The 24,568-nt window shown below is 34.9% G+C and overlaps 2 protein-coding genes across 6 annotated transcripts; both read right to left on the bottom strand.

Moving 5' to 3' along the window:
* Positions 1-849: 849 nt before the first annotated feature.
* On the bottom strand, positions 850-8,371 carry LOC108145289. The gene is made up of 10 exons (XM_041708675.1): positions 8,291-8,371; positions 8,039-8,144; positions 4,122-7,971; positions 3,830-4,065; positions 3,620-3,749; positions 3,045-3,559; positions 2,500-2,987; positions 1,222-1,291; positions 1,084-1,161; positions 850-1,026 (listed from the first exon to the last, which is right to left on the bottom strand). The coding sequence occupies exons 2-10, from the start codon at positions 8,120-8,122 to the stop codon at positions 991-993; spliced, it is 5,487 nt and encodes a 1,828-aa protein (XP_041564609.1). The 5' UTR covers positions 8,123-8,144; positions 8,291-8,371; the 3' UTR covers positions 850-990.
* A 1,303-nt stretch (positions 8,372-9,674) lies between these two features.
* On the bottom strand, positions 9,675-24,030 carry LOC108145288. 5 transcript variants are annotated; one of them, XM_041708672.1, is made up of 4 exons: positions 23,934-24,021; positions 23,531-23,716; positions 17,412-17,465; positions 9,675-16,993 (listed from the first exon to the last, which is right to left on the bottom strand). In XM_041708672.1, exons 2-4 carry the CDS (start codon positions 23,703-23,705, stop codon positions 10,275-10,277), a joined length of 6,948 nt encoding a protein of 2,315 aa, XP_041564606.1. In that variant the 5' UTR covers positions 23,706-23,716; positions 23,934-24,021; the 3' UTR covers positions 9,675-10,274. The 5 variants fall into 5 exon arrangements, 4 of the variants coding, with proteins under 4 accessions (XP_041564606.1, XP_041564607.1, XP_017126091.2 ...); XM_041708673.1 differs by having other exon boundaries at positions 23,946-24,014; XM_017270602.2 differs by having other exon boundaries at positions 23,990-24,012.
* Between the last annotated feature and the right edge of the window lie 538 nt (positions 24,031-24,568).

The raw sequence follows: 24,568 nt of genomic DNA, 5'->3' as shown, positions 1-24,568 counted from the left end.
GATCATTGTTACAACCGTTTTTTTTATCTATCTGTGGACATAGAATGGACATTTGCAGCAGTTGGGAGAAAACTGTTTACTTTTAATAAAGGTTTTTAAAGTTTACGAAAAGCTGTCTTTAGTCTTTCTTTGGTGGCTGGAGATCGTTGGGCTTGCTATTCTCTGCGCAGTCAGCGCTTTTCTAGTGGGAGCGACTCAATGTGATTATTTGGGTGGGTCGTAGAGTTTTTGGCAGTGGGTCGTTTTAGAAATTGTGGCTGGTCGAAAACGCACAGGAGAACAGGTGATGACAGATCTGCAAGTGTTTCAGTTTGTATTAGTCTTCGCAGCACTCTCTTGTTACAGCGAAATCAATAATCTCTAATGTTTTTTGGATTTGTGGTCCAATAGGTATTTCTAGCCTGTGAAACAAACTCTACCTTGTTGGCGGGGGTGATTGTATAATTGACGAGAGACGAGAGTTGTTTTGCATTATGGTGTCATGCTGCTATAAAGCTGTTACCTAGAAAGGTATAATTTTATATATTATAAGGGCACAACTAATAAGCACCAATAAGCCACGAGCACAGCCGAAGAAACAGATAATTTGAACACTAACCGGTTAATTATTATTATTATTATTACTATTATTATTATTATTATTATTATTATTATTATTATTATTATTATTATTACTATTATTATTATTATTATTATTATTATTATTATTATTATTATTATTATTATTATTCTTATTATTATTATTATTATTATTATTATTATTATTATTATTATTATTATTATTATTATTATTATTATTATTATTATTATTATTATTTTATTATTGTTATTATTATTACTGTGGCGAAATTTATCTACCAGATTTATTATCTTAACTTTATTAACATTATGCTTAATGACCTGTTTCGCATCTAATTAACGAAGTTATTTTTTAGGATTTAGGTACTTATAATTAACGATAAATTTAATAAATCTCTAAAAACTAGATGTTTATAACGAACTAAATCCGGACAAATCACACGGTATCTGAAATTATTTAAATACGCAACATGTTAAATTTCAAAGGTGACTGACAATTCATACCTTGTCGGGCTTATAAAGATGTGTATGTGGTAACAAAAAGGTTGAACCCAAATCTCTTTCAGTCATTGTATTGGCATCCTGATTAAAAAAAAATTTATAAATGGTGTCTACATTTAAGTATATGTGTTAAAAAATTACCTCGTTTAAAGAGCTCGTGTTATTTTCGCCAACATCAAATGATTCATTAAGGGAAGTTGCATCATGTACTCTAGTAAATAAATGAATATAAAGGACATGTTTTCATTTGTGAATTCGCTTAACTCAGTTACTTTTTTGCGCTACTAATAATTTTTCCTTTTTATAGATATAATTTTAATGCTTTGCTGGCACAAAAAACAGCACTTACGGCCGACTGAAAAGAGCGGCTACTTTTCAGTTTTGGAACAAGAACAACACACACAAACGATAGTCCGATCATGTCCGTCTGTCCGTCCGTTTCTACGCAAACTAGTCTCTCAGTTTTAAAGCTATCTGCATGAAACTTTCCCAAAAGTTGTCTTTCTATTACAGGTAGTATATAAGTCGGAACGAGCCAAATCGGACGACTATATCATATAGCTCCCATAGGATTCCGATAGGAACAATCGGAAAAATAAATGAAAAAAAATTATAACTTTGCTGTTTTTTAATTTTTTGTTTAGTTCGTCGAGATATAGTGTTGGTTTAATATTTCAGAATTACGTTTTAAATTTCATCAAAATCGGACGACTATAGCATATAGCACCCATAGGAACAATCGGAAAAATAAATGAAAAAAAATTGTAACTTTTCTGTTTTTTAATTTTTTGTTTAGTTCTTCGACATATGGCAATGTTTAATTATTTTAGAATTATGGTTTAAATTTTATCAAAATCGGACGTCTATATCATATAGCTCCCATAGAAATAATAAAAATATATAAAATAACTATCTAATAATTGAGCTGCAAATCATCATAGTTTCAATGTTTTTCAGCATATACTCAAGTAAATCATAATTTAAATGTTTTCAAAAGTATTTAATTCATGCAATAGCTGCAAGGGTATATGAACTTCGGCTTGCCGAAGTTTGCTTTCTTTCTTGTTTATGTTGAAAGTGTTTCTTTTTATAGAAAAAATAAATATTCAATAAGTATTGTGATTTTAGCCTTCAGTAGCCATACGAGAATACTTCCGTTTTTTCAAAATAACTAGGTTTTGTTTCAGTGGTGTAGTTTAATCACCAATCTGGCCGCCTTAAAAAATGTTTCATTTTACAAATTATAAAGAGTGTGGGCTGTTGCTTTTGAAGCTTTCGCGGCTAAATTAGAAACATTGCTTTTGCTTGTGTTGATATAAGTGTTGCTTTGCGTGGGCTTATAGAAATGTTAAAGCCAAACAAGTAATGTAAAGCGTTTTCAAACCCTGATTGGAAGTAATGAAGGAGAAAGCGACTTACATTGGAATTTCTAATACACTTTTATCGGTAACAACGGCAGATACCTCAAAGCCCGCAGATACCAGATCAGCTCTTTGCGTAATGATGCCTCTATATAAGTGTTTATCAGACGACGTTGAACATTTTGAACGAGTTGCAAAAGATATGGCAGTAGGTCGGCAGGCACTCAGGTTAACATCATCTTCATGAACTACACTTTGCTGTTCATTATCAGCAGTTGATCTGTAAGCACTATGGTTCAAAAAGGAGTTTTGAAAGATTCGAAACTTTGCACGAGGAATCATAAGAGTAAGAGAGCGGTCGGTTTGGTCCTTATCACCAGGACCATAGTCGGAACTACTAAGAGAAAAGTCGAATTCTTCAATTTCTCTTCTTGTTCTGGAACCGTTGCTAATATTACAAACTGAAAAAGCCTTGCAGTTTCGTGTCGTACTGGCTTTTTGAAGTACAACATGCTTCAAATTAGTATTAATCACACCGTTGGATTTCTACAAAAGAAACAAAAATGAATTACTCAATCCAATTTGTTAAATATTTAAAACTACCTTTTTAGACATGGCTGTCATGCACTGCCCAAATTCACTTTTGGATCCCTTTTTTCGGTTGTTCGGTCGACAACCCTCGGTTGATGTTATTATGCTGGGATGTAAATGGGAACCAGCAGCAAAAAGTTGGCTTGATTTCAAGTTGCCGTGCTTTGATTTTAATAGTAAGTAAAAAAATAGAAGCAAGGTAGACAAAATTGTGCCGCTTGTAAAAAGAAAGATCATTATAATCTTTATGTTGACTTGGCACTTTGTCCCAGCGTACCAAGAATAGCACTTGCAAGTAGTTATTGCCTGCTGCATTTTGTCGACGGACTCGTTTATACATTTGCCTTTAAAGTTACACCAATCACAGCCGATTATATTTTCCGAGCAATGGCGCCCTGGGTATAAAGCGTTATCGGCTGTATCCACATAATCTTCCTTGCAGCTGCAAGTGTAGCTGCCAACCAAGTTAAAACAGTGAGCATTAATGGAGCAATCGTTATAATTTTCATTACCACATTCGTCAAAATCTAAAACGGAAAGAGCTTTGAAAGTAAACTTAAGTTTTCAGGTGGGTTCTAAATAATAACCTTTGAAAGCCAATACATCTTGTCCATTTCTTGGAGTGTAAAATCCAGTGCCTCCAATACTAAAGTTGCTTTGACGTAGATATCTTTTAAATATGGATGTGAGCTGATACTCATCGCTATTCTCTGACAACTGTTAACAAAAAAATATTATTATTATTTATATTTTATACATTAAAAACAAATTCGTTCTGCTTTGATCGTTTAGCTCACCTGAAGAAGGAATGTAGCCGTTAACGTATCCTTTTCAGAAAAAAAGCTTCTTAATTGCACTCCATGAAATATGTCTCTGTAATCGGACTGCATTACCATGCGATCAGCGGCTTCTAATAGAACTCTATTTATATGACGATACTCGACTGTTGAGTTACTTTTTACGCCGTTGTTCAGCTTTAGTGAATGGTTTCCCGCCCAGTATGCTTGAATCTTCATTTCGTACGTGTAAGTAGCTGTAATATGTGTTCAAGAAAGTCAAAGTTACAAAACAATCAATCGAAAAACATACGTTTGCAAGGGCGATCCGGAAACATGCGTCCAAAACTTGGTCGGCACTCGCAAACATTTGAAGTTCCTGTATAGTTAGCAAAGGTAACGCAAATTTCATTTTTATTTGACCTGCATGGGGGATGGCAATCACCCGCCGAAACTATTTTTGAATAATTCGTCTGCGCAAGGGAATCAACAATACCGGTACTCAGTTGTATACTGTTTGATTCGCTGGAAGCATAGCTAACCCCATCTGCGTTGGAGTCCGAAATGAAAAGATTGCTCGAATAGTTTCTTGAATCAGAGTGTTTCGAATATCTAAGACTACTTTGCTCTTGAATAATATCAACAGCCCTTGAGGAACTGGGTCCAATTATGTCTTTAGATGGCTGCACTAGATAGTCGGATTCCTTGAAATGTTTAGACATTTGACTGATCTGTGACTGCTTGTATGTTCTTAAAGATGTTAGTACCTTCTGTAGCCTAATAGAAATCGAGTCTTTTATTTTGCTTTTCGCGTGGCCAATGGACATATTTTTTGGGTCTACATCGAAACTATTTATGATTACAGATAAGTTCTTTGTACCAATACTTTTCGATTTGGTGGGCTTTAATATATTAAAATAATTTGTTGCATTCCGTGTATAAGAGGTTGAAATCAAATGATTAATTGTCTTCGAATTTCTCACATGCATTGATAATTTATCCCATTCCATTGTTTTTTTTGAAAAAGAACTATTTTCATCCTGTAACATTTCAGATGGTTCCAGTATTTTGATATCGTCCTTTAACGCTTTAAGCAAATTATTTTTGCACTCTTTGAACTGACATTTTATTCCTAAGGTCGAACCATTCATAATTTTATTAGATTCAGAAAGCGGCTCTCGTATTGTTATTAATGTAAACGTGTTTACATTGGTGACTGGTATGATGGACCTGTATTGGTGACTACTAATAGTTTTCACTGAAGATGTTTTTAACTTAAGGTCGTCGTTCGACGTAAACCTAAGGGACTTCGACTCCTTAGATGAAATTGATCTTAGTTGAGGCCGTCCGACAAGATGCAAAGAGCCCGAATGCGTTGAGTGAACAGTGTTCGTAATGTCTATCCTCGGAACCATTTTAGAAGTTTCAGGATTAATTGTATACTCCGTAAAAGGTCCTATATGAAACTGTTCACCTGTGGCTTGAAACCCCTTATTTGAATGGCTGGTTTCAAGCTTTTTGTATGAAGACACAACATATTTTGTGCGTTTTTCGTTACTCTTAGGCAATGAAGCTAATTTATTGGAAATTGTCTTTTCAGTATGATCATACTTTTTGGTAAAGTTGAACCTTACAGAATTCAAAGATTCATTTGAGTGCTCTGCTTTTTGATCTGGCACAGTACCTTGTTTCACTTTTTCATGAATTGCTCCATTGATATCCATAGTTGGGTTACCATATGTACCGTACGAGTCGTTCGCACTTATCAAGTTTAAAGTAAATTGAGAGGGAAATTCATTTCTATAGAAAGAAGTGTACTTGTTTGTTCCGATTTGTTTTTTCATGTTTTCAAGGGAAAAGCCATGCTGAGCATTCTCTGAGTTAATTAAATTAACATTTTGTAGTTTAATTTTGGTGAAAGCCTCCTTCGGAGTTACATCTTTATACTCCACGGGAAAGAGCCTCTTATGGTTGTGTGTTAATTGAATATCAATCTTAGCGTCGCTTATAGGTATTTTGATGCGATTTAATAAAAAGCTATTAATATGTCCTCGTACGGCTGTTGCATACGGAATGTTCTCAGATTCCCCTTTAAATGTTAGTGGGCGGGCATGCATATTAACTGTATGACTAAGAACGTCATTTTTCATGTTGACTTGTCGAAGCGCCGTAAATGTAGAAGCAATTAAGGGCGTTCTGTATGGCAGGGTTGGTTTTATTTTGTCTAGAGAACAATCATTTACAAAAGAGTAGTCAAAGGTGTTTGACATGCTAAAATAATTTTTACTAGCTGGTAGGCTTGTATCAAATATCTGTGGATTTCGAAAAATGTGTAAAATTTGATTGCTGTAAAATGCTGAATTCAAGCTTATTGCTGGTTGAGAAGAGTAACGATCACTGCTTGAATATTTTTGTACCAAATCAATGCGTGAGAACCTGTGACTGCCAACTGTTCTATCCAATTGAGACTGAAATGTGGATGGATAATGTAGTAGTATTGGCCTATTTACAGGTAGCGGTGGAGGCTTCAATATACTGGCATATTCTATCACAATCCTCTTGTTATTTGAAAGAGAATTGTGTAACATAGTGGAATGGAAGGGAATACCAGAGTACAATGATGTTAACTCAGTTGAGTGATGATAGCTTGTTGTATTGCCATTTGACTTAGTGCGAGAAACACTTATATCCATGCTTGGCCTTCCAAAAATAACATTAGCACTGGCCGTTATAACCTCACCAGGTCTAATAGGAATACCGGTATTAACTAACACATTGCTATACACTTTTGCTGTATCTACAGAATTTCGGGGATACGACATTTTGGCTAGAGTAGCTCTTAAAAAGTTCTTCTTTACGTCCATTTTTGGTGGGTATATATGTAAGCTATTAATTCTTAGTTTGCCCAGACTATCTGCATTTTCTTGTTCTATGACTCTCGAGTTCAAGTATTTTATTTTACTTGTACCACTTTCATTTTGTTGTAAAGGAATGTAAACTGGATTTTCCATTGTTGCAGATAACGTTTGGGTATCATTTGCAGAACCCTTATTGGAAGAAGCTTTGCTATTTTTTGTTTCTTTAGTAAATGTCTGGCGGTTTTTTTCTAGATTTTGTGTATAATTCAACTGTTTTTTTAAAAGGTGGGCTACGACATTAAGCATTGGGCGAAATCGTTCTAAATTTACGTTCCCGCTTGCACTGACTTGCGAGGATGCAAAAGAACTATACTGTCCAGGCTTTGGCTTAGTACTATCCTCTATGTAGATCTCACTGTTTTCAGACTCCGATGATGATAATGTATTATTTTTCTCATAAATAGGATTCATGTAAAGGGCTGTTTTTTCTAAAATCTTGCTGATATTTTTAGAATAGTTTGGTTGCTTAGAGCTAAAGTATAATTTTTTCTCAGTACTATTCAATGTATCTGGTGTTTCAATGATATTCATGGCAGTTACTTGAACGATTTCACCTCCCAACAAAGTGGCCATTGTAACAATAGTTGGGCGTTGGTTTTTTCCCTTTTTAAGCATAAGCTCGGATTTTAAGGAAACCAATAGGTCTGAGTTAAACAAAGAACTGCTCACAGTATTAGTAACAATATTTTTCATAACGTGAGTAAGAAGCTGTTCGTGTTGGGTAGGAATACTTGGATCACTTTTACAGACTGTCCTTTTAGTATCAATGTATGAAGCTGTTCCAGTCAGTCTACTTCTAAACATGGTTGAACAAAAAGTTAATGTTTCTAATAAGGTTGTAGTTGAGTATATAATCAGATCTTCAGTTTCTTTTGATATAGTATTTTTGTCCAAAATTGAATCACAATGTGTTCCTTTTCTATAAATATAGGTTGAAATTTTTGCTGGAGTTGACTCTGTGATAACAACTTGGGTTAGATTATTTTTGCTTGTAACATATGTCGGTGATTGAAATCCATTGTATACGGTTTTGGTAAGCAATATTTTACTGAAGTAGGTATTTATGGTGGGCGAAAGTTCTTTGGATGAATGTAAGAAAGTCAAAAGATGTCCAGGTCTCGTGATTGTATTAACAATAGTATGTTTTGATGTGACTACTATTGGGGTTAATTCCGCTTGGCCTCCGTCTATCGTGTTAAAATAGTGATAAGTTGTTGGGAACATTCCAACAACTAGCTCTGGGGTCTAAGTGCATTAAAAAATGATTTATCAATTAATTGGCTTATACAATTATATTATGCATTTTGCTTACCCTTGAGAAAGTAACTTCTGAAACTATCGGATTACTTGCGTGAAGATACTTCCGCTCTTCCGTGAGACTGTTTGATATAACCATTTCCTTGCTAGCCACTTTGGTGCTTCCGTTTTCAACAAAGGTTGTGCGATAAGTGTAAGTGGTAAGACAAATTTTTGTGATAAATGAATGATCGGGAACAATAAGTGTGTCCTATGGGATGAATTATCGACATTTGAATATTCTTGATATGGTGTATTAAAGTATTACCTGTTTAATTAAAGGCAATGTTAAAATCATCTGATTTGTAAGCGTGCTTGGGGCCAGAGTGAAGGGCTTGTGTAAATGTTGTGTTGTTGAATTTAGCTGCGAGTTCACCAATATCTTTTCAATAGGTTTTCCTTTTTCACTAGCAATTATTAGTTCTACTCCATTTGACATAACGTGAGTGCCAAGTTTGTATCTGGCCTCATCCATTGCTTTTTCCGAATCAGAGCGATACAAAACTTCATTTTCATAATCCTGTAAGTACCTATATTGGATTGTCCTGCTCCTGCTATGTGCTTGGATACTAGAAACGTTTTTTCGATTGTAAGCTAAATTGGTTCCAAAAGACAATTTAAATAATTTTAATTTTTATGGGCGTTGTCGGCTGCATTGAGTGTAAATAAATAGGAAGAGAGCAAGGAACGAACAAACATATATATATCTTTACATTTTTGGGGAATCGAGTTTTACACCTGCTCTATGTGTTTTTTGTGGTTGTATACAAAAAATAAAGATGAAAAGCCATATTCAACGTTTTGAGAACAGTTATTGAACAATATTTTAAATATGTAGGAAGGAACTTTCTTCGTGTCCTTGGAACCACTCTTCGGTGTACGGAAAGGTTCTTAATTGGTTAAAAATCATAAAAATCATAAATCATAAATAAACGTAAACATAAACATACCTTTATTAGTTTCCATTACCTTTTCCGAAAAAAGTTTTAAGTTTTAATTTTTTTTTATTAGGTTCAGTTCTGAATATTTGCAAAACTGATCTGATTCTAAAATAAGAAAGTAATTAAAAATAAAGTACCATATTTTTTGGAACTGGCAGTTTTAATCTTAACTGCGCTGACGGAAATCAATATAAGAATGTACTTGCTTTTATTTATATATATATATATATTGAACCGGTCCCGAACAAAGATATTGTTTCCGTTAAATTATTGCAGAATAGGTATCATAAATGAATGCTTCAAATAATCAACTCCCTTAAAAAAATGAACGCAGACACTTAAAAACATAGTAAATTACTTTTTATTGTTCATATGTATGTACATTTTTAAGAAGTTAGTAGAACACATTGAATAAATTTCCATTTTTACATATGTACATATAATTCAGCTTTCGATATTGGTATTGTGAAACTAGGCCACTGTATATTTATTACCAAAAAATAATAACACTTACATGAATAAACTAGCTAACCAGTTGCCTAAAATAAATCAGAACGTTATACTACATAAATTAAATTATGGTACCCGCCATATGGTCTTCTTCCTAAGACTATATTTGCAGATTCTCAAAGAGCTATTTTTACGATGTTCAGAAAATCGAGTAATTTAAATTCCAAAAGGTCCCAAGAATGCGGAAGGAGAAAGTAGTTGTTGATTTACAAATTCATTGGCTTTTTATTTGTACCTAATTCGTTATTTTATATATATGTTAGGTATATTTATAGATACAATGTTTTTCGGATCGGTAACATGTTTGTAATATGCACTTCAAAAATGTTTAAAATGCTAACATTTGTTGTATTTTAATCTTAACTTTTTATTACAAAATATAAAGAGGTTGCCAATTTGAGTGGACTTAACTGTAAACTTTAAGGTGACAGTCAAAATAATGGGAATAATGACGCTATTTAGTGCAAGCTTCCGGGCAATAAGCTTAACTCTAACAGAAATGTATATTTTAATGTAGTTTAATGTTTAGATTGAATTAATTTCATTTAAAGGTGTAAAGACATGTAAGCATAATGAATTAAAGTAGGCAAAGATAATGTTTATATTGTTTAAAATCAGGCATAGTTGGGCATTGAAGAAGACTCCTGTTGATAATTTTTTAATCGTTGACTAGTATTCGGCTGTCTTCCAAAGGCGAGGGTCTTATTTCGCTTTTATCAAATTTAATGAATAATTAACGCTGGGCTAGCGAATTTTGTAAAAGGGAAAAATTCATGAACAAATTGAAATAAATTGAAGAAATCAAACCACTATTGAATTGATTGTTGTCGACAACAGTTCGGATTGTCTGCTCGAGTTTGCATACCAAAGATGCACATCCCCTACAATGCTTTCTAAAGATGCAGTTCGATCGCTCAGTTCGTTAAATCCAACTTCAACCGTCGAAAAGGCAATTTGATCTTTTGATAGATGATCTTCTTCTTTTCCTAAATCTTCACTCTCTTCGGTGTAGTAAAAATATTCCTTGTTACCTATAGAAGCAACGGTAGGCTGAATTTTTAAAATTACTTGCCTCTTTTGCAAAGATACTGAGTGATCATACTCGCTTCCTACGGTTGACAGAACTGTACTAAATTCGCCTGGTCTACGGCCCGAAACATAAAGTGTTACTACGTTTGGGTCTGGCTTTTCCGCAACTGTATGACTTTGTTTACTGCGCTTGTGCCCACTGCCTGCCTTTCGGGATTTCTTTCGTTGGCTTTTTGTAAGCTGAGACTCATTGCTTATTGGGGCAAAATCTGAATCGATGCCATCAGGTTTTATGGACGATCGTGGAACATCGTCCAAGTCTTGCAGGTTTTCACTTAAAAATATTTGTGGTGGTAGAGTGTTCGATATCGCTTGAACCAATGACAAAGACTCCTGTTGTTGCTGAAGTAACTGTTGCAACAATAAATTATTTACCTGTGCAGCCGGTGCAACAGAGTGTACATTCTGAGCAAAGGGGACGGTATTCACTATGGTATCCACACTATATTCTGTAGCTGTAATTGTTTGTGCAGTAGTGTCATAGACAGTAGTTAGAATTTTTTTTCCTTGAAATGTCACTGGAAGAATGGTTGACTTCCCATCAAATATTGTAGTTACATATGTGGAGGTGTGAGTGCGATATTCAGTGACAGGCTCAACAGACGTGGGTATTAGGGCCGATGCAGCACTTGGCTGCTGCCCGACAGCACCTATTATTGGATGGGCGGGTAAATTTAAATTTCCCAAAAGTAGCTGGGAAAGCAATATGTTAGCAAGGGGTGCATTGTCAGAAATTTGAGGCTGTATTGTAGTTACTAGATACTCTACAGAATATGCTGTAGATGGAATAATATGTGAGAAAGATGTCTTTCTCCCGCGGATTGTGGTTGGTGTAAAAATTACCGAGCTTGTGATGGATTCATGCAGCAAATATTTTGTGTGCTCTGTGGCACCAGCAATATTTATGCTCGATACTTCTCGATTTAAGTAAGTAGAACTCAATCCGTTTGTCCCTAACACTTGCGTATATTCTTTTGGTCCCACAAGCTCAGTGCTGGTTTTAGCAGTGACAATATTTTTGTACTCAGTTACGTGGCCGCTGACTACTGGTACCGTGACCTCAGATGGTATAAAATGTGTAACTGTAATAGTTTGAACTTCATGTTCAATGGATTGCAAGTCAGCGGAGTATTCGTTTCGACTTCGGCCACGACCTCTTCCCCTATTTAATGCATTAGAGTTCGAACTTCTGGAACGCGGCGTACTTGGGAGTCGCCCGTGGTCTCCATTGTTTTGGTTGTTATAGCCAACATAGCTCTTTAACCGACGGCTGCTTAAATTCCCTGCATTGGAAGCAACAGGACGTCTAATTGAAGCGTTTCCAGATGTCGGTTGACGTCGGAAGTTATTAGTTGAACTTGAACGTGAAGTGCTTTTTAAAGTGGCGTCTTTTTCTCTCAGCGTAAATTGCGAACGTTTCGCTGTTGGTCTAGTGGGACGAATCGATCTATGGTTGGTCGCTGTCGTTGAGTCCACTAGAGTTGTCTGTGTGTATAATTGCTGTCCCTGTGGAGAATGAAATCTTGATCCGAATCTGGAACTTGATTTATCACGGGGAATCGATGTGGTTTCAGTACGATCGTCAGAGCCCGGGAGGTTTGATTCTTGTTTTGTAAGCGGCGCTGTTTGGTTTTGTCGACGAAATCTGAATCTATTTCTATTAACTGTATCGGCTTGCCGACGTACTCTCATTCCAATTTTAGGGCGGGCTAAAAAGTGGATAGACCGCTTGCTACGGAAAAAATTTTCCTGCAAGTCATCATCTTCGGCGTTATTGGCGTCATCGTCTTCATGTTCAGAATCATTTTCACTATCGTTTGACTTTACTTCCTTAAGACTTTCTTCCTTCTGCACGTTTTGGAAAAGTCCTCGTGGTGGGAAAAGGGCGTTTTGAGGTCTCGATCTTGGCTGAAGACCAACAGGTCTCTGAAAGCTTCGAGGACGGGGCTTGGCCGTCGTTGTTGTTGTGCTGCTTGTTGTAGTCGAAGTTTTTGACCGGGGTGTTAATGGGTTTCGTCTGAGAGAAACTGCTGAAGAGCTGCCAGTACTCTGACGTAATCCCGAAGTAAATCCGATGGGCCCATTTATAGGCCGCCGAAATCTCAGAAGTGGATTGTTAGTTCGTCTGGTGTTTTCATCCTCTTCGTTTACTTCATCTGTTGAATTCTCCTCTTCGCCACTACTTTCTGAACTTAGCTCTTTGGCTAAACTTGTAGACTGTGCCAACCTATCGCTTGGTACCAACCCTGAGTTGGTTGGCTTTATGCGTAGCCTCGAGATGGGTTGTATTCCAGACGCACGAAAACCTGGAACACTGGATGAACGATAAGAAATATTTATATTGGGTCGTCTGGAAGCCACCACCGCCCGTGATGATGACACAAAACGGTTTTTCTGAGTCGCATTCGAATCTATTGAACTAGTCAAAGACTTAGTTGGCCGCCCAAACAGACGCCTTGATGACTGACCATAGGATAAACTTGACTCGTTCGGATTAATTGGTACATTGGATATAACACCCCTTCGCGAAGAAGTATATCTACCGGCTGATTTTAAAGCAGGTGTTGCTGTAATAGTGGGTGTGATGTCCGATCTAGTTATAATTGTCGCACTGCTTGGGACTACTGTTTTTGGTTTTGGTGCGAATGTGGGCCGGTTTCGTGAGGCAAAAGGCCTTATTACAGGAGCGAATGGCCGCTTCGTATTATGTGGCGTCGTCAACTCGTCAATGTTACCATCTAAATCTTCATTTGAGTTATTTTGGTCTTTTAAAGATATTGTTTCATCGTCATTTTTATTTTTTAAAGGCGTTGATATCTCAGTGGAATGTAGGGTTTCGGTTGCCATATTGTTGCTTTTAACGGTTGTCGGAAGCAAGACATCTTCAGACTTCGACTTTTCAAAGAAAAAACTTGATGTACTTTCAATTATCTGCGCGTATCGATTATCTATGACTGTTCCGATAACTTTTGATTGATATAAGGTAGTTGTACTATTTTGAATTCGTTTACCTTCAATAAGTCTTAGTAAGCCCGTCTTATACAATTTCAGGCTGGATAAGCTAGCGTCCGAAATATTATCTAAGACGGTGGCTAATACAGACTTTTTAGATTCGTCAATGTGCAACCTCGAGGTGCTACTAGTTATTTCAACATCATGTCCATCACTATTTAGTGAAGATACAATTTCTGTCGTAAAATACAAAGTGCTTACTTCTTCCGCATCAATTATTTGTTTATAATCATACAAAACAACATTCGGTGTACTAGGTATACTTTTGTATTCGATTCCAGTAACAGGTTGACTAGGTTTAATCATCAGATCGACTGCCGAAGTGTCTGCAGTTGAAAGTGAGACTTCTCCGGATGTCACTACATTAGTAAGAGTTTCAAAACGCGAATCGATAATTGTCATATTGACATTGTATGAAGTTGTGTAATAGGTATATGTTGTGAAATATGTGGTTATGTCAGAACGAAAGCTGGGATCAGTCACAGTGGAAATCAATTCTTTACCGCTTTCGGCTTTCGATTGGTTCTGCGTTTGGATATCACTCGGAATCGACTGCATTAAATTTGTATCTTTTGTCCTTGATAAATCATCAACAGTTATTAAAGTCACGTTTGTGGGTTGAATCACATTGGATAACGTTTCTTCTCTGCTTAGTGTCGTTATCTCGCCATCTTTAGCTAGCTTAGTCCAATAAGTAAACGTTGTAAAATAAGTAATAGGCAATGAAGACTCTTCTAAATTTAATATTTTTGTAGGTTGCAAAGTTTCAGTGGCTACGTTGGTTACTGTTTCTAGACGACTGATAATATTTGTGTCATCGCCTACATACATTGTTGTATAAAAGGTAAATGTTGTAAAACTTGTTTGGAGAAGAAACGTTGCTGATGGTATAATCTCCTCCGTGTTACTTTCCGAGCTCACTTGGTCTTCAAACGAATTCTTCGTAATATAAGTTTCTCGATTAGCATTACTTAATCTGCTTGAATTTACTTCTTTTTCAAAGTTATGTTCCTCCCTTTCGATTTCGTGCTCTGCTAAAAGAAACTCTGATGCTGAAAAATGCTGGTTAATGGATTGGGAATCACTTTCAATTGATGTATTGATTTGGGAGTTCGGCATCTTGTCAGTCACATAATTTGTGACCACCTCAGTTCGTGATTGTACTTCAGTTTCGTTATTAGTAAAAATCGATGTATAATATGTATATGTGGTGTATAAAGTTTTACTATATTTGAAGTCATCGGTATCAGTAGTGGTTATCTGTTTAGCACTAATGCTTTTATTTTCATCATCATTTATTTTATTTTCCTGAGTCAATAGACTAACAATCTCAACCGGTATAGTATACTTAGATACTAAAGCTATAGATTTATTGTCACCTTCTCGAATTGTACTTTCAATATTCTTGTTCTCTTCAAAATTAATCAAAGTGTTCAACTGTAGTTCAGCACCAGCCCCAATTGTTGAGGAGATGATATTTGTTAAAATCTCAGTGTGGCTAGATATGGTAGAGCGAGAACCTTCAAAGAAAGTTGTTAAATATGTATAAGTTGTATAGAGAGTTTTATATATTAAGTCAAGGTCATTAGTAACACTATCGTAGTCATCATCTTCGCCATCAAATTCATTTTCTGTCGTCACATCATAGTCCTCTGAGTCTCGAGTTGTAGTTTCATCAACATCATCTATGAACTCAGTCGACATTAATTCTCCTTGTGCCTCTGTAACAGTCTCGTAGGACGCAATAACGCTATTTAATTCTGGTTTTTGTTCCGACTGTGAAGCTTGTATGCAATAGTACTTAGTAGTTTCTACAATATCATAAGCGAGAAGTAAATTGGCCTCATCAACAATTCCATCCTCTTTTTTTTTTTCAAGTGACTTAGGCATCTGAGTAAGAAAAACTTGTGACGTTGTATGGTTGCATAGTTCATTGATACTATTGACAGTAATATTACTTGTTTCAATGACTGACATACTACCCGCACTGTCGTTCTTGTTGTTAATGGCATTCTCAATAGTTTGGTATGTCAAAACTAAATCTTTATCATCACTTTTAGATATTTCAATATTTTGAAAAGGTTTCTCTTGGTCAGCCGAATTGAATTTAAAACTTGTTGGTTCCTTAAGCTCAACGAAACTAGTGAAAGGGTCATCATCAATAAATATAGTTGTTGCCCCTTCTTGCTTTCGAATACTTGGTTCAATTTGATTCGTTAGTAATTCCAAACCATCATTAGTATCACTCGACGTTGATTTAGAGTCCTCAACTCTAGTAGAAATCAATAAAACGGCTTCCTGAGGGGAAACTGTACTTGTATCAGCCTCAACGGATAATAAATTGCTAAATCTTGTGTTTGACGAAATGATTGAATTCGGATTTAATAGGTTATCGGAATGACTCTCTTTATCATTCACACTATCACTAATATCCAACCCAAGACTTAAACTTGTGCCAAAGACCTCGACTTTTTCAGTTGTTTTAATTGTTGACAAAGTATTTTGTGAATTTTCCACATTTGGATGGATTAGGTCATGAATTGATTCGGGTTGTAAAGTGGGACTGCCCTTTATCGACGTAACGTGTCCTAAATGCAGGCTGCTTTGTGTTGTACTGGGCGAAAAAACAATGACACTATCACCCACAATTGTTGTAAACTCTGCAAATCCGTAATAAGTTACAGTAGCTAATGCTTGTTGGTGGGCAGTTCGATACTCTTGGGATTCGATGTTTTTTTCAGCACGTGGTTGAATCAGACGTCCATGTTTTCTTTCTTCCCTGGGAGAATATAAGTCGCTTGCAGCAGAACCAATATTGCTTTTAACAGTGAATGTTTCTAAATTTTCTATTGATGACACGCTCTCATTAAACATTTTATTGATTTCGTCTTTTGTGTTCGAGTCATATTTTAATATATTTCTGGTGCTAGATTGTGTTTCTAGAGATGTGCGAGGTTTATCATCCTTATAAGCAGGAACTCTTAAATCTTTGAGTATTGTGCTTTGATAGCTTACAAAATCGGTGTTACCCACAAATTCTCCCCGATGAACACCAAGGCTGTCATCGATATTCTGCCAGTCAGTGTCATCCGAGTTAAATAGGTCATTATGGCTTTGTAAATATAGTGGTGTTTGCTGAGAATCTTCTTCACCTACCCAACTAGTAACCACCGACGGTGCCAAATGTTCGTTTTTATAAAGAATTCTGGAACTTTTTCGTAAATATTGTGCGTAAAGGCGACCATTATTTAAAGTAGTTCCCACAATCTTAGTAGCAAATTCGGTAGTTATTCCGTCCTGAATAAATGTCCTAGCAGTTGAAGTCAAAACACCTATTTCTGGGCGTACCGTCAAAAATCGCCCATGACTATCGCCAACATGTCCTGATTCATTATTTACCAAGAGTACAGTAGTTATATCTTTTTATCAATGAAGAGATTTGTCAATTTCATAACAATATAATGTAAGTTACAGAAAACAGAAAAGGCGGGAAAGACAGATATATACATTATAGGAACAGGATATAATCATTTTGTGCAGATATAAGTTGAAAAGTTAAAGATAGTTAATATTTCCAGAATGTACATTCCAAAAGATGGTGAAATCATAGAAAGAAATAAAGAAAATGAATAAGAAATAATGTAAAAATTAAAATTTTACTATATAAATTTTAATAAAGTTTTAAAAATACTATGAACAGATATTTATTTTATTTCAAATAATACTAATAATACAAAAAAATGTAATAAGAAATATTTATAAAAATTAGAAAATCACAACCTTTTTATTTAGAAGCAAATTGTTTGAGAACAGCTCGTATTGTTTTAAAATTCTTACCATCAGCGGGGATCGCTGCTAAAGTTGGTGTTGGACTCACTAGATTAGGCTGATCTGTAAATAAAGGAGTCATTTACTTAATAACATGAATATATCTTAAGAGTTTCATGATGCGACGAACACCATTTGCTTTATACGGACAATTACAAGCCTTTTGATTTTCAAAATTTCAATAGGAAAAGAAAAACACATCCAAACATTTGTGTTGTATAAAGCAAAGGAAAAAATTTAAACAAAATTGATGTTTGATGTGCAGATAGAAAATGGAAGTTCATGAATACATTAGTTTTAAATTATGTTATAAAGTTTTACTTTTGCTATTTCTTGAAGTATTCAGTTAGGTTGGGTCCCTACCCAAGTAAATATAAAATTAAGTACGGTAAAGACATACCGTCAGGATATTTTATAGTTCGTTTTTTGGCATCTATTAAATTATTTATTGTTAATGTTATGAGCTAGCCGAAGTTCATATACCCTTGTAGCTATTGCAAAAATGAAATATTCTTGAAAAAATGTAAATTTTGATTTATTTACGTATTTGTCTAAAAACATTGAAACTATGATTTTCAGCTCAATTATTCATTCGTTCCTATGATATCTGTATAATTACGTTTGCTGATTTTTATAAAATTAAAAACGTAAATCTATATTAAAAAACCAATTCTATGTCCAAAAGAATTTTTTGAGAAAATTAAAATTCAATAATTCGATTATTCCCATGGGAGCTATAAGTTTTAGTCGGCCGATTTGTATAAAATTAAAACCGTAATTCTTAAATATTTAACCATTACTATATCTTGAAGAAGCAGTTAAAAACAGGAAGGTTATACATTTTTTTTCATTTTTTTTCGATTCTTCCTTCCGATCCGCCTTGCTTAGACCTATGTACTACCTGCAATGGGAAGACAACTGTTTCAAAGTTTCATGCAGATAGCTCTAAAACTGAGAGTATAGTTTGCGTAGAAATGGACGGACAGACGGACGAACATGGCTATACCGACTCTCCTTGTGATGCTGATCAAGAATATATTTACTTTATAGGGTGAGCGACTCCACTGTGTTGTAAACTTCTGACTGAAATTAGAATAGGATCTACAAAGGTATAAAAATAAAAGAGTCATAATATTGACATTAGAAACATAGTGAGGTAATTTAATCAATAGCAAAACGGGACCTCTTAACTCATGCAATATATTAAAATGTGCCCATTGAGTTGTTTTCAGAAACTTGTTCACCACATCAATGCGTTAAAAAATAAAACCAAGTATAAACACATGTTTAGGTAAGTCTCTACTAACACAAAGTCTCATTGATCTGCAAATTGTTAACCCAGTCTACTCACTGGGTCCTGACGGTGTTCCAGGCTGTGTCCTTATTTACTGCACAGTCATCCTGTGCAGACCACTACACAAATTGATTACCCTATCCCTAGAAACTTCTGACTTCCCAATTATTTTGAAGGAGTCCTTCGTTATTCCCCTTCATACAAGGGGAAATAAATCAAATACAAGCACTTAGAAGGTATTTCCACGGTGCTTTTTGAATATGTTATTACCTGACACTTCCAACATCCTTGTAGGTCGGTTATATCGCCGTATGATCTTCTAACATGGATTTTGAGTTATCTGAGTGGCCGGACACAACGGATTCCTCTTTAAAGGTCTGTCTCTCAAATGAATTCAAGTTACTTCAAGCATCCTACAAGGGAGCAACCTTGGCCCACTTTTTATACCCTTGGTATTATACTATAATATACCCTTGGTATTATAGTATATATATATATCAGTCAGAAATTTGCAACGCAGTGAAGTAGACAGTTCAGACCCTATAAAGTATATATATTCTTGATCAGCATCACCAGGCGAGTCGATCTAGTCATGTCCGTCTGTCCGTCTGTCAGTCTGTCCGTCCGTTTCTACGCCAACTAGTCTCTCAGTTTTAAAGCTATCTGCATGAAACTTTCCCAAAAGTTGTATTTCTATTGCAGGTAGTATCGGATCGGTAGTCGGATCGAGCCGGATCGGACGACTATAGCATATAGCTCCCATAGGAATAATCGGAATAATAAATAAAAAAATTAAAACTTTGCTGTTTTTCATATTTTTTTTTAGTTCTTCGACATATAGTAATAGTTAATTAATTCAGAATTACGGTTTAAATTTCATCAAAATCGGACGACTATATCATATAGTTCCCATAGGAACAATCGCAAACATACGCAAGTAAATCATAATTTTAATGTTTTCAAAAGTATTTAATTCTTGCAATAGCTGCAAGGGTATATGAACTTCGGCTTGCCGAAGTTTGCTTTCTTGCTTGTTTTTACATTATTTCAAGCATTTGATTAAATTCGGCGCCGTTCACAGCAGAAACGTTGGAAAGAGTATGCCAAAATTTAAATGAAATTATCTTTAAACATTTAATTATATAGACCATACTATCAAACTATTCATATAATATAATAATATAATATTCTGAATTTTATGTGTTTCTTTCTTATTAAAGTAGGAAAGCTCTTAAAAATCACCCTTTAGTAACATACATGATTTTTTACAAATTATTTTGTGATGGAACCTCAGAATCGCTTCGATTCTAACCTACTGGAGTTTTGCAAATCCGCCGCCCCTGTTCTAGTTTCCAAACGAATTTGATAGAAACAAAGCAGGGGTTGTCATAGTAATAATAAAAATAAAATAAATAAAAGTAATTATTTTATTGGGACTCATTTTTAGTAAGCGCTTTTCGGTTTGTTTTTATATGGCTATAATTGTACAGTATTTAAGTTAAGTTTAAAAGTGTTTTTACCCCTTAATTTAACGTACATATTGTGCAAAGCGTGTTGTGTTGGGCCCTTTTTCATCGTCCCTGGAAACTTTGGACCCAAACACTTCTTGTGAAAAGTTTGCAACACTGGTGCCAAGCAGCCGATTCACGCAAAAAATTAAAAATACAAAATGTTAGTAAGAAAAATGAATGTTTTCTCTATTTAAAATTAATTTTATTAGGAGGAAACATTAGAACGACGAACGTGGACATTGCCCGAAGGTTTGTGAAATGTGACAGATCTGGCAAATGAAACATATTACTTATTTCGGGCAACAAAGCTGATTTCTACACGAGTTGTTTAACACTTTTGTTGGTCAGTTTCCATCACTGCCTTTATAATAAGTAGAATTTGTTATTTTTGGCTACCAATGATTTTGATGACGATTTTAGACATTAAATGTATGCACCAATAAAGCACAAAGATTAGGAACAGCAGCGAGCCAAATGTTAATTAGAGATTTGCTTGGAAAACTTAGGAAAAGTATAGGCTTTTGTTAAGAGCAGTAGTGGTAGTCAGTTGTTTTATTTCTCCCCAAATAGTAATTTTCCTAGAAAATTTGCTAGCAATTATTATTCCTTTTGATTATGTTAAAGGAAAACCCGCCAATGTTAACGAATTCACTTCCGAGTGAAAACTGGATCAGAATTATCAGGCCTGTTCCATGTTCGGATTTCCCTTTGTTCCCAAACAAAATCTGTTGACTGGCCACTGTCCCCTATTAATAAAGGCTTTTAATTTTTCAGTGTTTTGCTGTCTCAGGGCTGGTTCAGCTTATGGCATTAATGGTATACTAGTATAACGCATAAAATCGAAGGAAACTGCATTGGCGGCATCAAATACAAATTTGCAAATGTTTGTATGCTGCTAAGAACAAAATTACTCTTGACTTTGATTAAATACCTATCTTACCTGTTTGTTTTATTACCATTACAATCCTATCAGCCTCCTCTTAAATTCGTATGGAAATGATTGACAATTTGAAGCTATATATTCACTTAATTCTTCTAAGACAACTAAAAAACAAGAAAGAAAGCAAACTTCGGCAAGCCGAAGTTCATATACACTTTCAGCTATTGCATGAATTAAATACTTTTGAAAACATTTAAATTATGATTTACTTGAGTATATGCTGAAAAACATTGAAACTATGATGATTTGCAGCTCAATTATTAGATAGGTATTTTATATATTTGTTTATTTCTATGGAAGCTATATGATATAGACGTCCGATTTTGATAAAATTTAAACCATAATTCTGAAATAATTAAACATTGCCATATGTCGAAGAACTAAACAAAAAATTAAAAAACAGAAAAGTTATAATTTTTTTTCATTTATTTTTCCGATTGTTCCTATGGGAGCTATATGCTATAGTCGTCCGATTTTGATGAAATTTAAACCGTAAATCGGAAATATTTTACCATTACTAAGTGCCGAAGAACTAAACAAAAAATTAAAAAACAGCCAAGTTATAATTTTTTCATTTATTTTTCCGATTGTTCCTATGGGAGCTATATGCTATAGTCGTGCGATCCGGCTCGTTCCGACTTATATACTACCTGCAATAGAAATACAACTTTTGGGAAAGTTTCATGCAGATAGCTTTAAAACGTAGAGACTAGTTTGCGTAGAAACGAACGGACAGACAGACAGACGGACATGGCTAGATCGACTCGCCTAGTGATGCTGATCATATATATTTTATAGGGTCGGAAATGTCTCCTTCACTGCGTTGCAAACTTCTGACTGAAATTATAATACCCTCTGCAAGGGTATAATTAGTTATTTTAATCGGTCTTTTCTATGGCATCGAATAGATTGTGCCTATGTCCTAAAAATATAAAAAAAACTCTTCGAAAGAAATTTCAATAAAACTGGTTTTCATAAGCTTAAAATATGAGATTACAAGCTGGAAAGAAAGAAAGCGAAAAGACTAGGCTAAAAGACTAGGCGTTTGTTTAACAAAACACTTTCTTCGAATGAGCATGTTACTGCTGTAACAGGTATAACATATGCATTATTGGGATAGTAACATACAATTAAATCAATATAATCCGATTATTTCACGCTTAAGTCTTAATTTTTCAGACCCGCTTCTGTTGGATATAAATATTTGGCACCTGTAACGCAGCAAGTCGGCATAGAATTAAAATGACAAAAATCACTATAGTTAGATAATATTTGAATTAGCTAGGACTGACCATGTTACGGACAGCACATACAATAACCTTAATTACTAAGCTTTAGAATTATCTATTCTGGGCAACCTAGGTTGGGTTTCTTTACAACATAGGAAAAACAACATAATAAGCATCAGATCAAAATTGCAAGTTCGGAGAGACAATCTGTTGTTTATGCAAAGCGTGAGTGCAATGAGAAACTCATAGCGAAGTTTCTCAAAAACCGATTGTGGCACATCACAGTTTAGTTATAAAATTAAACAGCGCCCTAACAAACCAACATAATATTAAAATTATAAACAAGAAACCATGCGAACTTTGGCAAGCCGAAGTTTATATACCCTTGCAACTGCGCCAAAAATTAAAAATTCCTTAAATTCCCTAATTTTTTTGTATTGACTACCTGCAATAGAAAGACAGCTTTTGAAAACTGAGAGACTTTTGCTTAGAAACGGACGGACAGACGGACAGACTGTGATGGCTAGACTGACTCTTCTAGTAATTCAGATCAATATATACATATATATATATATTTATATATATATATATATACTTTACTTTGTATATATATACTTTATAAGGTCGGATTGCAAACTTCTGACTGAAATTATAATTCAATCTGCAAGGGTGAGCATGTTTTAATATTGTTTTGCAAAGCTACGAGGGCATATTAACATCGAGTTTCTGTAGCTAATTTCCTCTCTTGTTTCTTATTTGAGATTCCCACAAATACCAAATTCAGCCACAGTACCAGTTTAAAACTGGTTTTCGCGTGTGCGTGGTAGATGCGCTAGCCCGTTGAAGCTCTTAATGCATACATATAATATCTTACACATATAAGCGATAAACAAATTTCACAACACCTGTGAGCACGAAGGGATTTGCTCATTGGACCATTTAATAATGTCACCGCCTACAATTTATTTGATCTCTATCTTATATTTAATTATAAGTTATTAAAGCTCTAAGGTCTCAAAAGAAATTCAGGCTCTAAAGCATTACCGGTTGCCGAAAGCAGCATATGTATGTATGTATGAACATATGTATGTATGTATTAGGCTTACAGCGAAAACATTACGAAAGTTAAAGGTACATATTTTGGTCAAACTCACCGATTGTCTGGGAAGCTTCAATAGGGAATATAGTTAATATGAGTGTAATTAACAGAGCTAAGCTCATGTTTTTATTGAAAAAGCTGAAGTATATCATTCCACTACAGAAATAAAGTGCGCCGTCATTTTTTAAGCAACGATCCGATTTGCTGTTGCTTTCGCGTGGCTGTAGCATTTTTAGCTCCTCTAAAACATATTTAAAAGAAATTCACTTTTAGGCGTGTTTAGAAACGTAAATTATAGTTGTCAATATGTTCGTTTAACTAATCTTTGATTTTAAAAAATATATACATGTTACGAATCTCTAAAAAATTCTTTGACAATATATAACAACAATAAATATGTATTTAATTAATGTATTCAATTAAAGTATTTATTTATGTATTTATTAGCTTAGTTCCACCTTCACACAAACCAATGTGAGTTTAGTAATTTACTATAATTATGAGGAACACGCACGTCTAACCGTACAAACGAAAGTCAGAAAACTGATTTCCCTGGCACAATAACAGACTCATCCGGTTGTTGCTCTGTAGTCGGGCTACACGAAGGTTGTTTGGCTGGTTTGGCCAACTTCAATAGTTGCCGTTCCACAGCTAACACAACTGATACCTAACCTTACAATTGGCAATCTTTGCAACTTTTAGGGACACTTTTTATGCCGAATCCGTGCCGAATCCATGTCATGTCCATCTGACCGTCCGTTCATATGCACTAAAATAAAAATGCTAAAACTGTCCTTGTTCCGACTTTGTTTTATGGTGTGGAAGTTTTGGTTCATTGTGACTCGCAAGACATTCAAAAAAGTATAGTTGAAAAGTATAGTCAAAGTCAGATACGTGTTTAGTCTTAGTCTCTCGGATCATGTATTACATCTGTGTTAAAAGATTCTCAACCTTAATTTGAGTCAATGGATTGACCTAAGAACTCTTATTTATCACTGTGGACGACTCGACTACAAGTTAACCGATCGTTTTCAAATTAACACTTAGTCTTCTTGAGTGGGTCGTACCTACAGTGACCTACGAACATTTGGAT

Source organism: Drosophila elegans, unplaced genomic scaffold (assembly GCF_018152505.1).
Source record: "Drosophila elegans isolate 14027-0461.03 unplaced genomic scaffold, ASM1815250v1 contig_349, whole genome shotgun sequence".
NCBI lineage: Eukaryota > Metazoa > Arthropoda > Insecta > Diptera > Drosophilidae > Drosophila > Drosophila elegans.
Note: the sequence above shows the minus strand (reverse complement) of the source record. Positions and strands in the feature narration are given on the sequence as shown.

What these genes read in the sequence shown, in the direction of transcription:
- LOC108145289 (XM_041708675.1), bottom strand. Translation starts at nt 8,122, where the DNA reads ATGGTTATATCAAACAGTCTCACGGAAGAGCGGAAGTATCTTCACGCA. An exon ending in CGGCTACATTCCTTCTTCAG is followed by an intron (nt 3,750 to 3,829) that starts GTGAGCTAAACG and finishes TTTTGTTAACAG; the next exon opens with TTGTCAGAGAATAGCGATGA. An exon ending in AGTGTATTAGAAATTCCAAT is followed by an intron (nt 1,292 to 2,499) that starts GTAAGTCGCTTT and finishes TTTATTTACTAG; the next exon opens with AGTACATGATGCAACTTCCC.
- LOC108145288 (XM_041708672.1), bottom strand. Translation starts at nt 23,705, where the DNA reads ATGCTACAGCCACGCGAAAGCAACAGCAAATCGGATCGTTGCTTAAAA. An exon ending in TGAAGCTTCCCAGACAATCG is followed by an intron (nt 17,466 to 23,530) that starts GTGAGTTTGACC and finishes CTTTATTTACAG; the next exon opens with ATCAGCCTAATCTAGTGAGT. An exon ending in AGCAGCGATCCCCGCTGATG is followed by an intron (nt 16,994 to 17,411) that starts GTAAGAATTTTA and finishes ATTGATAAAAAG; the next exon opens with ATATAACTACTGTACTCTTG.